General features: G+C 40.8%; 1 protein-coding gene across 1 annotated transcript in view; it reads right to left on the reverse strand.

Annotated features, from left to right (window-relative positions):
* The window catches only part of LOC308362664 (gamma-crystallin S-1-like), a gene marked incomplete at both ends in the record, with an annotated part of 8816 nt that extends 518 nt beyond the window's left edge, over window positions 1-8298 (reverse strand). Inside the window, 4 exons of the mRNA XM_080835393.1 lie at window positions 556-798; window positions 6634-6894; window positions 7745-7987; window positions 8290-8298. Coding sequence (XP_080691519.1) covers window positions 556-798; window positions 6634-6894; window positions 7745-7987; window positions 8290-8298 — 756 coding nt within the window. The remainder of the gene's footprint in view (window positions 1-555; window positions 799-6633; window positions 6895-7744; window positions 7988-8289) is intronic.
* Between the last annotated feature and the right edge of the window lie 5708 nt (window positions 8299-14006).

Below are 14006 nucleotides of genomic sequence, written 5' to 3' on the forward strand. Positions count from 1 at the left end.
TTACCAGTAAAAGGTTCCCATGTGTGGTAATATGAAACCACCACTCATAAAGCTACTTTGAGTGCATATAATGGCAAAGTACAGTCTTCATCTGTCCTTGCTGCAACTCATCTACTTCATCACCATCCTAGGTGATGTTCAAACAAGGTGGAAGAAACAGGCCTTGACTTGGGGCCTGTGCACCCTTTGGATTCTGTGCTCATTAGGAATTGTGAATTAAATGAAATTAGACTGAGTTGAATTTGACATCAGGGGCAAATGACCACTCCTATGATCAGTGGTGAGGTCCAGGGTATACGCAGGTATACGTAGTATACACACTTATTTTTCAGTCAGCATTGCGTATACCCACTTCTCAAAACAGGGCGTTTATCCTGTCCTGTATTGGCTGCTTACAAAAATTGCAAAATGAAGAGTATACCTACTTCTCCAGGGACCACTTCACCACTGCCTATGATCCAGTCCTCACTATAACCTGTGAGTTGAGCAACTGATGCCTGGATCTTGTCTGCCAGACCCTGGGACCTGACACTTCGCCACCCGGCACCCACTTACGTGACGGATGAGCCGGCAGGAGTGGATGGTGTCGTTGTAGCCGTTCCAGCGCTGGTACTCTGGGTACTCGCCGCGGATCAGAACGTACTGGGAGCCCATGTAGTTGGGCCGCTCGTACAGCACCCAGGCCCCGCTCTCCACGCGGATGGAGTTACAGCGACTGAAGTGGGTGCTGAGCTCGGGGCAGTCGCCTCTGCACTCATAGTGGCGGCCCTGGAAGTTCCTGTCCTCGTAGAAGATGATCTGTGGACACAGACAGAGAGGAAGAGGGAGTGAGAGAGGGAGAGAGAGGATCGCTGGGGCCTCAGAAAACAGACCCGTCTTGCGTAAATCTATGCCAAACAGTCAAACTGGGCAATTTACCCTCCCACGCTCCATGTTGGATGGTTGACTATCTTGATTTTAATTGCAACAAATTTTTTAAATGTTGGCTCACATACACAGTAATGCTACAAGCTAGAGTGAGATTTATATGTAGGACATTAAAATGCCTTGCCAGTAGAATCATTGTCATTTAAATGAACCCGCCATCAACGTCCACACAATAGCTGATGCGACGCTTGTTTCAAAATAGCAAAACAGCTTTCTGTGGAAGTGGATGGCCATTGTACAGAGGCTGACCCTAAGCTTGATTCCAGAAAATATTTATTTAGTCATATTAAACGCGTTTCCAGCATGTGGTGGTCGGAAGAGCTGATGCCCACTTTACAAACTGTTGGGTGAAGTGCCCAAATACATGTCAAACAACTGCCCATAGTACAGCACCAGGGGTCAGAAATATCATGCAACTGCTCATAGTGGGGCACAAGGGGTCAGAAATATCATGCACAAAGATCATTCCATACATTCAGAATCCATTACTCAGGCTGCTGAGCGCTTGCCGGGTGTGTGGCAATATCTTGCAGGTGTGTATCCGACATGGTCGTCCATGCAATACAAGTCAGACATTGTATATAATTTCAAAGAAGCATTAAGCAAAGATAATAATGATTTGATGTTGTCATGTAGTGAAGAATGTATCACTATGTCTGTTTGGCTGTGGCATAGCTGCTTCAAGCAGACTCCTGTTCTATGCAGTTGTTCCTTTATTTTCTTACTCACGGCCTACTTGAGAATTTATTGCATTTAATTAACAGAAAAGGTTTTGTGCTCTGTGGTTTGTTGTTTTAAGTTGGTCTTCATGAAAAAAGAATTTAAACTTTTTTTTCAGTTTCTTTATTTCTTGCATGTTCTATGCACCACTTAGACAGTTGGTTGTGTCAACAAGCAGTAAGATAGCCCCACACTGTCTCTCACACACACCCACAAACAGACACACATACACGCACACACACACACACACACAGAAAGAAACATGTAGAATCTGTCTCAGGAACAGGTCAGGCCTTGGCCAGGGCACAGAGTCAGTCTAGAAATAAATATAACCATCTTTATCTTTACAGCATGTTTAAATAAGAATAACCATCTTAATAGTTACAGCAGGTTTTGGTCTTTGCCACCATTAGGATGGCTGCTCTGGAAAGATTTAATGATCAAGTTATGTTTCAGAGACTGCTGTACATTTGATGGCATTGTGGGGGAAAAAACAAGGCATGAGGTACTTAAATAACTAATTAAAAAAGCCTGATAGAAATACAAAGTACCCTGACAAGAATTTACGCTGCACTTTATATCTTAGTCCCTTTTATATTGTAACAATACCATTATGCACATTGCAGCGCACTTATTTATACCTAGAATTTATAACAACATGTTGATACCTTGCACACACCTAACCCTAAGCTAATCATTAATGTTGTCTTGATGTCACTCAGTATGCTACACAAGACTTATATAAGTATAATTTGACTATTGCAAAGGACATGTTATACGGCACGTCGCCATCACTCTAATTGAACTTGAGAAATTCTTTTCAAGAGATAATGTCTGCCATGGGTGAATAGCTTACAGCCACACCAAACTGAGTACGGCCTATCCCATACGACTTCAGAAGCTCAGCAGTGCTGGGCCTGGTTAGTACTTGGATGGGAGACCAACTGGAAATACCAGGTGCTGTAAACTGAAGCTGGCTGGGCTAATCCCTTGCTCAGTGGATTTCCTGGATTACTGAAACATCGAGAACAAGTGGATACCAATTCCGGTGGCAACTCGCTATCGATGGCCTATGCTCCACTATGGAGTGAGAAGGTGAACAACAATGGGTATACAGTAATGTTTCTGTCAGTGTGGTCAAATGATAGGAAGCTGTTGGGAAAGGTTCATTGATGATGTGCCACTATGCTTTGCAAGTTCAGTGAGGTGTATGTAAAAGTTGTTCTTGATTACTCTGTTCTAGTTTCCATCAGCCTATTGAACTCTAAGCTTGGTGATACCAGAATTTCTGAAGAAGCATGTGAGAGTGGGAACATGTGCTTACGACTACTTTATCAGATAGAGATCTTCTGCCTCAAAACATTTCTGTTCCAAACACAAAATACAATGGAGCACTCATGAATTTGGGTCTTCAGAACAGACACAGACACATAATGTCTCTGTGGTGCAAAGTTCAGTAATATGAGATAGCATTGCTTTGCTGTAAATTTTAGTATATCACTCTTTTTTGTTGTATTCCTATGCTTCCTGAGTGATTTCTGGTGATCAGAAAATGAATGTACAGTATGATCTGGACAGTAATGCATAGAAATGATCACTGTCTAAAGACCAGAGGACCCTGCTAACCTTTATAAATAATGGCTAATGCATTCTCCAGTGTATTACAGTTTTTCTCCATTGCTTTGGGTAGTTTCAAGAAACAGAAATTACATTCTCAAAACAACACGTGCAAACCTCAAAACCACTGGGCACTTGTTCACAACAGATTGGAATTTCTCATTCCTTTAATCAAATTGCAATTACATTAGCACATATTTCAAATGATTTAGCACTTTGAAATGGTTAGGTTCAGTTGCCTTCAGTTAGCCCAATTACCAATTGAATATATCTTGCTGGTCAAAACTGACTGTTGCTTCTCAGTCAAGTCGTCGTTCTCTGCAAAACATGTTGGCGTAATTTCCACATCATCAAGTGCACAATAGTTCACTCCATTGTCAAAATCCTTTAGGCACATAATACCATGAAAAACATCATGGTATATGGGCCATTCTACCGAATTCGTGTAATATGCAGTCCCTCAACAATAAAAATTATTTACAAAACAATTAGGTATTAAGGCATAGATATTTAATTAGAAAATGTTATGGTCTATATAAACCCAATGCATTACATGAGATAGTGATAAGCTAAATATATACAAAATCATCATTTATAGGGTACTTTCTATTGGGAAGTAGCTGTCCCCAACCCTGACATCTAAATTTCAATGCCTTTAAATAACACTTTTCAATTTTTTTTAGATTTTTTCCAATGATTGAATTTCAAAGATCTTTATGATTGGGTTGAAACAGAACTTGGAATATTTAGACTTATTGTGGGTTTAATTTTTAAATCAATTTACTATACTCAAAAAATCATGTCCCTAGTTTTCATGTCACTACCGAAACACATGAGTTTTAGTCCATTGGCTGAGCCTGTGTCTTAGCCACGACTCTGCATTTTTGACCATGCAGTGACACTGCATCTCTGTCCCTCATGGTTGAATGGTAAGTAGCTAAATCCCATAGTTTTTATATAAATGTGTTCCAAAGTCTGAAAATCGACGTGTAACCTTAAGAATTGTCACTACCGAAACGCATGTTTTCTTCAATTAAGTAAACCTTTTGGGGTTTCATGGAAAATCTTATGTTTGTATGTGTGTTCACCTCTTCAAAGATGTGTTTGCAAGCCGTGTGATTGCTAGAATTCTTTATTTATGCTTAAAGTTAGCTAGAATTGTCACTACCGAAACAGTCACTACCGAAACATATGGTAGTGACCAGATGATTTCGGTAGTGACAAAATGAAATGGTAAGTAGTTCAATCCCATAATTTTTAAATAAATGTGTTGTGTGGACTAAAGGGCGGCCAAGAGCACCTTTTGGATGATTTTGGGAGAGAAATGAACATCTATCCAACAGTGCAGTCACTACCGAAACAGTGCAGTCACTACCGAAACAGATAAATTGAACTTGAAAATTTGGTAAAAAATTCATTTCTATGGATTTCATTGTGGAAACCTTCAAGAAATATTTGTAAAAATACTCTTCAGAGAAGGGAAGGAAACACAATCTGAACAGGTCAATAATAATACTTTTTTACTATAGTAAATGTGATGTTTCGGTAGTGACAATTTTTGGGAGAGGAAAAACATTCCAACACATTCTGAAAATACAATATAAAACTTGACTGTTCTTTTACTAGATATGTGTACTTTAGATATGGTACAATATATATACGGACAAAGTTTTGGGGATAAACCATACAAAAATTCAAAATATATCCGACATGACTTTGCATCAATTCGGTAGAATGGCCCATATACTGTAATAAAGATTTCTTGGATCATCGGCTTAATTTTCAGGTGCAACTAGAACTTTACTAATCAAGGGAGAGATTCACACATCTGATCACCGATCACACAGTAAGTTTACGTAGTTAGCTGACAAGTCCTATCCAGGAGTATAAATGCTTCCATCAAATATCTAGAGCTTGACCAAGTTCAGTACAATTTATGGACATGGAAGCACCTGGCCAGGGAAACAAACAATGGCAACTGCCTGCTCGAGGAAGAGGAGGAAGAAGAAGAGGAGCAAGGGTGGATTTCCCAGGCCAGCGTGGGGGCAACATCACCTTGTGTGCTGCCCTTTCAGAGAATGGTGTAGTCACCCACATTCCCAGTCTTGGCCCATACAACACCCAGAAGTTCCTGGGGTTCTTGGACCGCCTGCACTCTGATCTTATCCCTTTACATGAGGGGTGTTTGGTAGGGCCTCAGTTGCCTACATTTGTCATTGTGTGGTACAAAGCTAGTTTCCACTGAGGCCCGCTCATCAGGGCGTGGTTCGCTGCCCATCCAAGGACGCTGATAGTGCTCTTATCACCTTACTCTCCATACCTCAATCTTATCGAGGAGTTTTTTTCTGCATGGAGGTGGAGGTTCTACGAGCATCGGGCTCTAAACCAGTGGTCCCTTCTCCAGGCAATGGATGCTGCTTGTGTCGATGTCACAGCAGATCAGTGTAAGGGATGGTTGCGGCATGCACGCCAATTCTACCCCCGTTGCATAGCAAGGGAGAACATCTGATGTGATGTTGATGAAAATCTGTGGCCAGACAGACATGAGCGCGAGGATGAGGAGAGTGAGGATGAAAACTCAACTCCAGCTTTGCTTTACTTTCCTACTGTATGTGTTGTTATAGGAGTGAAGGCTATACAAATTTTTATTTTGATGTACTTATTGTTTGACAGTATATTGTGCTGTACACATTTTCTGTTTCTGTTTGGCAATTACTGTAACAATTTCCATGGCAGTATGAGTGCAATACAGTATGTGATGTGAAACCTTGTTGGCTTCTCTTGAATTCATCGTTTTTCTGTTTGATACACAAAGTATTCTGAACATTTAAATGTTTTGACCTGCAGTGTGTAAACAATGCCAAAGGTACTATTCATTTTGGGGGCACTGACTACTTGTATGAGAAAAGGAATTAGTTTTGACTGATGAGTTGCCTGTTTTGGGAGAGATGTGACCTTTTGCAGGTGTGCCATAGTGTTTTGCTAAACCATCTAGCTTATTTTGGGGGCACTGACTATTTATATGAGAAAATGATTTGGTTTTGAAGCTTAAGTTAACTGTTTTGGGTGAGATATGACCTTTTGAAGGTGATCTATGTAGTTGTGCTGAACCATATAGGCTATTTTGCCAAATGCACTAAGAGTTTTGAGAATGTCATTTCTGTTTCGTGAAATTACCCAAAGTAAATAGAAAAACTGTAATGTGGCAATGACAACTTCATGAACACTTTTAGCTTTGCAAGGGTTTTATTGGTATGAGCTGGCAAACAAAGGCAGGTGTAGCCCTGGATCTCAGTGAGAGACTGGGTTCTCAGTCAGGTCAACATGGCCCTGCAGAGAAGGGGGGGGGGGGCTTTAGAAGTCAGTGACCCTGCGGAAGGAGCCGATGACAGGAGACAGGGCCCCCCAGTCAGCGAACTTCCGGTACTCGCCACGCTCCACAAAGTACTGGCGCCCCCTGTAGTTTGGGAGTTCGTAGAAGCCCCAGGCCCCATGGGTGACCGTGCAGGAGAAGACCTCGCGGAACTTGAAGGCCTCATGGACGGAGGGGCAGTCTTCAGTGTACTCAACCATCTGGCCTGCAAAGTCTGGGCGCTCGTACAGCCTCAGCTTCCAGGCATTACCATAGACCTGCAAGTGCACACAGAGATGGAGGAAACAATAAAAAACCACAACACACAAAGAGGGAAGTCCATCTGAACGTGTGAACTGGATGTCAGAGTATTTTCTGTATAGGATGTAATAACAATTATTTCTATCAATGATCCATTCTATTAAACCATTGATTTGCTGAGTTATAGGCTGTGAAGACTACAAAGCAAAAACAATTGAGTAAATATATTATTTTGACTCTTTGATGACCTGGTTTAGCCAGAGCTTTGCCATGGTTTTCTCTGTAAAATTCTCGAGTGTTCCCCTTTAAAGAGTTTCTTGGCATGTGTGATGAGTTCGGAGTAAACCTCTGCCAAAAAATGCCCCTTTTGTCTCCTGTTATTGTCCACTGGCTTTTGCGGGATAAAGACCATGTTTTTGCATTCACTGACATTCCATTACAACCATCTAGCAATCAGGTACTGGCATAAAAACAGGAATAGATACATCTAGGGCAAATGGGTGACAGCACTGAGACAAATCTCTAGCCATGCTATTCAGCCCAATGTTGTCATATTACATTCATAACTTGTGCTTTATCTGACAAGTGACTCCGTGCGACTTCTATGAATTCCGGTCTGTGGGAACATCAGCTTGTTTACATCCGAGGGTAAAACCTGTACAGCCATCCAGACTACTTGCAAAGGATTCATAACAACTGGCCTAACATTACCAAAGAAAAAAAAACAAAACATCAAAAACACATCCATTACATTACACAGACACCATTGCGTTAACACCAGTATGTTTAACTTTACCCCTCTTCATCCCGTAAAGCAGTACATTCCCACACAGATTGCCGAAGAGACGGCACCAGCGCGTGTCTTACGTTTTTGATAGCCCGGCAGGATTTGATGCTGTCGTTGAAGCCCATCCACTGCTGGTGGTCGGCATACTCGCCGGGGCTCATGATGTACTGGTAGCCCTTGTAGTTGGGGTGCTCGTAGAGGACCCAAGAGCCGCTCTCCACACGGATGGAGTTACAGCGGGAGAAATAGGAGCGCAGGTCAGCGCAGTCACTGTTGCAGTCATAGCAACGGCCCTGGAAATTCTTCTCCTCATAGAATGCGATCTGGAGAGGTGGGAGGATGACAGAGAGAGAGAAGGGAAAGTGTGTGTGAGAGAAATCATGTGGGTACAGAAAGACTTACCCATGATAATATACGACAAAAAAGAAAACGTTCCAAAGATATTCTTTAGAAATGAAAATGTTCGGAAGGTGAGTTTTGCCTCTTAAAGTTCCTGAAATTCTGCAAGTAATATCATAAAATCTTAAGTCAATGAGCATTCCCAAGCCCCTCTGTATCTATCCCTCATTCAGAGAACAGCAATCATTTCCCAACTTTTCCACTCTATGCGAAAGCCATGACTTACTTTCCCCATTTTGGATAAGGTAGATCTCTTTCTCAGCCACTGCGGCCATCAAGGTATTTATCTGTAAACAAAATGTGCTGACCGGCGAAACCAATTGTTAACTAAATTGCCCTGATTTGCATATCAGCAAATGATTTGTTCAAGTTTGATATCTCTTTGTTACAATTTAATGACACTGTATTAAACAACTGGCAGAGCACGGAGGAGAGCACTATAAAGGCATATACACAGCCAGCTTCTCTCATCACACTCTCTGTTTCTCAAATAGTCTCTGACTCTGGACTATACCGCCATCTCCAACCCCTTAACACTTTTTTTGCTATGCATTGCCTCTGATTTTACTGATGTAATTGAACTTTGATGGTGTTTGTTATAAAATTCACATAACTCACACTTGCGCAGATATAGCAGGGGCTGCCACAGAATGCCCCTAGTGGAAATGAAGTTACAGTATGTTAGGTGCAGATGGATCTTCCTGCTTGTCACCCATGTTAGTCTCACAGGCTGCATGGATCAGAAATGCCCCAGTGAGTAGTGTCCCTTCTAGGACGCCGAGCTGAGAACATGACAAATGCTAGTTTGCAAACAGTTCAGCCATTTCCTCCTGTGTGAACAACTGCTGGGAAAGATAAACCTTGAACTTGTTTGAATGTTAGAATGTCATTTTAACATCCTTTGTTGAGGTCTAAACAAATCTTTGTTCAAAATGTCTACACGTTGACTTCCCCAAGAGTCTTTGTTCCTGTTGATAAATGTATGTCTGATAATTATACAATATTGTGGACACATTGAACTGCAGTTTTGAACTTCTGTACATTTTTCAGTTGAAGTACTCATATGACCTCAACAACTGCACATGTCAGAGAAAAAGTATATACTGTATTGATGGTATTACTAAAGAATGTGGTCATGTTTCACGATTGCCATTGTGATGATTTTGATTATTATGATTGAACTTCATCTGGACTCCTGTGCAGTGCTGCGGTTATTATTCTATCACTTTGGTCGTTTACTTGCGTCATGTCTGTCAGGCTGTTGTCTTGACATCTCGCCTCCAGAGGGTGCAAAGACATCTGTCTTCACCTCAACTGCAGGCAATTTTTCAACCACTAGACAACGTCACCAATGCTGTAAATAAGTCATGGAAACACAGGAACATGCGTACTGTAGTACTGAAACTGTAGTACTGTGCTGTCCTATAGTACTGAACAAGGCTTAAACACAGACATATAACTTCAGGTCTCACAGAGATGGGTACATACTTAGGTCTTTAAGAGGACAGTGGAAGATAAAGAGAGCGCACAGTTCATGTTGCGGTATAATATCCCACAAGGCTGGCAGACAGTAGCTGATGTTAGAGAGATCTGGCTTGGGTCCACTCCAGACAAGAAGCAGATCTGGGCTTCAAGTGAGCATCTGTCCAAGATGCTACCAGCATGTGTAAGAACTTTCCTGGACGACCAAAAACTTAGTAGAAAATCGGTCAAACCGATCAATCAAAATCCGTGGACTGAAACAGTGAGGATAACAGCCTTTGCCTTTAATCTAAATGAATACAAGTTGAGATTTGGTGATTGAAGCAATGACCTGCATCATGAACATAGCAAATAGCATGCTTTGTGCTTGCATCCGCAGTAGGTGGAGTACATGTGGCTGGATATTGCTGTAGAAGTTGAGGATAGACTGATCACAAGGTCAGACTTAATCTTTGCAATGGAAAAAGAATCCAGTTTTTATTTTAATTGAATTGTAATAATTTATAAAAACATTACTAACAATAAACACTATTTAAATTCTGTTTGGTCTGACTATGCCACAGGCACCAGTTTGGTTTCGAAACAAATAGCGAAAAAGGGTAGGGCTGCTATAAAAGTTGTCGACATTTAATATATAACCCTTATCAATGACAGGCTTCATCAATGTGGTCACAACCGACCCCAACATCCTCAGGTCTGTGATCATTGATATATCAGTGGACTTTCCTGGTCTGGACATTGCACAACACAAACAATCAGATGCCGAAGCGGTGCCTCTTCGATGGACTTAACTGTTTGAAGGACAGCCTTCCTTTCCACTTAACCATTAACTCATCTATACAAAGGTGTTGATAAAAAATGTCATTAAAAGATTTAACTATTGGGGTGATAATGGATCGAATTATTTGGAGGGGTTCGTTTGAGGTGGCGTTAGAAAAATTTTGACATCTCAAGAGCAGGAGGAAGTGGTCTTGGGAAAAAATTGTTCCAAAGAAAGGAGTGGGAAGGAGGGGATTTGTGGTCCAGTAATCTCTAATATATACAGTATATTTTTTATGAGACCCATGGAAAAAAAAACCTGTCAAAAACACATACAGTTCCGAGGCAGTTGTGTCTACCCACTTAGCTAGCTTCCCATTGCTACATTGTTCTCTGAGTGACTGAGCATAGGTGTTGGTCTCAGCCACAATCATGTCCATTATCGAGGTTGTCCTAAACAATTTAAAACATTCTTCCTCCTTGTTGTTATTTGGACGCCTTAAAACACCAGAACAGCCCCTGCCAAAGTCTACTAGCCTTGGGATGAGATTTCCCATTTCCCACTCAAACGACATCTCACTGTCTTCCAGGGTGAGGTTGGGGTGAGCAGGGGTGAGGGTGTCCCACAAAATGGCAGGACAAGTGTGAAGTCAACATTCTGAAGCCCAGCCTGTCTAACTGCTTTCCCCTTGTGTCTGGAAAAGACAAAAAAAAAAAAAAAAAACCTGAGAAGTTAATTACTCAACACATATGAATCAAATGAGAACTGTCATTGTTTGTTCATGCGTTTGTGCATGTTTGTGTTCATGCCCACATGTACATGTCATTTGCCTCTTCTAACTATAAAGGTTACTGGTTTCATGAATCAAAAAGTTTGCTGTTGATAAATAATCACTGACTTTACACAGTTGTACAAACTTTTTGTCATTTATCCTAACCTTTCCTCAAAATTCAGTATTTACAAATTTACAACATCACAATTCGACTGTTCGACATTTATCATGTCCCCCAAATCTAAACTAAACTTCCTTCTATTTGAGATGGATTACATTAGCTTCACAAAGTAATACACTATATTACTATGTAATACAATATGTGACAGCTGTCCACTTAAAAAAAAATCACCTTTCTTCTTGTTCGCCTCATCTGACCAACTGTGGATTTGCGCTTGTTTGTTGAATGAACGGAATGAGAGGTTCACTTTCTGAATTATATTTTCACAATTCTTTCACATCTAGCTAGCTCTATTAGACTACAATCTGTTGGACATCGATTGTATTCACATTTGTATTGTTTTGCATTCACTCGATTGCATTACATTCACACGTGTCATGACTCATATTTATGGAATCAGATCAATGCCATAAATATTTTGTAATCTGTAATATAGATTTTGTATCTGTGAAACCATCTACACTTTCAAAACCTATCTACAGATACGGATTTAAAATACGAAATGTATCTACACTTTCAAAAACTATCTTCACTTTCAAAATCTATTTACAGATACGGATTTCAAATACGAAATGTATCTACACTTTCAAAAACTATCTACACTTACGAAAACTATCTTCACTTTCAAAATCTATCTGCAGATATGGATTTCAGTTACGCATTACGGATACGGAGACGGATACGGATTTCAAGTACGAGTTACGGATTTCTGTTACGAATTACAAAATCTTTTTGGCACTGTCTTTATTTCCTTTCTAACGAGCCAATCAGCGCTTTTGGCAGATTTTCTAAAGCGCCAATCAACACATTGTATCCTGTACTGACTAGCCAATCAGCGGCGCTAGCTTGCTGGTAACTGGGAAAGTTGAGTGAAACGGTGTATGCAGCAGTCATGGATCAGAGACCGAGAAATGGCACAAGTAAGAAGTCCTATATTTGGAGTTGTTAATAAAGTCATTGTAAAACGCACAGTCATAGTCAGTGGTTTTCACTCCACACTTCGTTACACCTGTTTCAAAGATCCTTGTCGTTGTATGGAAGATATTAGGATCTGCTTTGGTAGCTAACGAAAGCTAACGTTAGCATTTTCGTGACCGATCTCCTATTCACATTTAATTAAGTTAACAATGAACAGTATTCATATGACCAATTATCATGATGAGAACATTTAGCAGACAGACTGCTATTGTCTTGTTCTCCAGACACATGCAAAGTGATGGTGGGGGTATACCGTTAAGTGCATATGCATCCTCAACAGCTGGATAATGACCAGCCTGATTTCAAAACCACCTTGTAATGTCATTTTCGTTTCTTTTCATGGCACTTTGGGGTAGGCTATTTGTAACCCTTTTCTGAAGTCCTTGAAAACGTTTTATTGTGTAATTTGTGTGGAAGCGAGTTTTCTAGCGTCTCAGTGGAAGAGATATATGAGACCAATTTCTTAGTTACAATGCGTTCTGCAGCCAAGCGATCTCTGAATCGCCAGAGCCTAAGATTAACTAAATAGTACAGGTGTTCATCAGCCCTTTGGGCCAGACATAAGGCATGCTTGTTTAACTTCCCCCACGGTGTTCGTACACCGAGTTGTATTCAAACCGTGCGGGGGAGACCCCAGATCTCTCCCTAGGCAGAGCGGTGGCAGTTTTAGGTTATAACTATTGAATAATCAGCGGGCCAGCAGCAGTTGCCAGCAAGCTAGCGCTGATTGGCTAGTCAGTAGAGGATACAATGTGTTGATTGGTGCTTTAGAAAATCTGCCAAAAGCTCTGATTGGCTCTTTAGAAAGGCAGTAAAGACATTGCCAAAAAGATTTTGTAATTCGTAACAGAAATTCGTATCCCTATCCGTAATGCGTAACTGAAATCCGTAACTGCAAATAGATTTTGAAAGTGAAGATAGTTTTTGAAAGTGTAAATAGTTTTTGAAAGTGTAGATAGTTTTTGAAAGTGTAGATACATTTCGTATTTGAAATCTGTATCTGTAAATACATTTTGAAAGTGAAGATAGGTTTTGAAAGTGTAGATGGTTTCACAGATACTAAATCTATGTTACATATTAGGGATGCACGATATTATCGGCAAGACATCGGTATCGGCAGTTATCGGCTTAAAAACGTAATTATCGGTATCTGCAGATATGAAAAATTTCTGCCGATGTACCTGGCCGATAAGGTGACGTGTAAATTATGCGCACGCAAAGCAAATGTTTATGAGCGTCGGCTGTGTGGCAGTATCCTACTTCACAGTATCAGAGGATGATGACAAAATGCCTATTTGTCAGAAAACTTTTCAGGAGAAGGAGGAGGAGATGCAGCTCGGCCATAATGTAGGTTGCATGCATAGATGCAGACCACCCGCGTGCCACGCTTTACAACATTACCTGTCGCGCTAATTGACGTTAATAAGTCACGGAGTTAGTTAGACAACACTAGCTTGTTAGCTTGCATGCTACATGACACCAGAGAAGTTGATGATACCTCATTTCACGGGATGTGAAACGTTATGTCTCAAGCCCACGCTATCTGTACATGGCTCACTTTTGCATTTATGGAATTTATACAGCTAACTTGGCAATAACATTACATAGATTAGTCTAGAAATCCTAGAATGGACATTGTTAAACTGTAAGTCAGTCAACTAAGGTTAGCTTGCAAAGTTAGCCAAGCATGCTACGTGACACCAGAGAAGTTGATGATGCCTCATTTGACCCAATGTGAAACGTTATGTCACGAGCCCACGCGATCTACAT

Source organism: Sprattus sprattus (genome assembly GCF_963457725.1).
Source record: "Sprattus sprattus genome assembly, chromosome: 3".
NCBI lineage: Eukaryota > Metazoa > Chordata > Actinopteri > Clupeiformes > Clupeidae > Sprattus > Sprattus sprattus.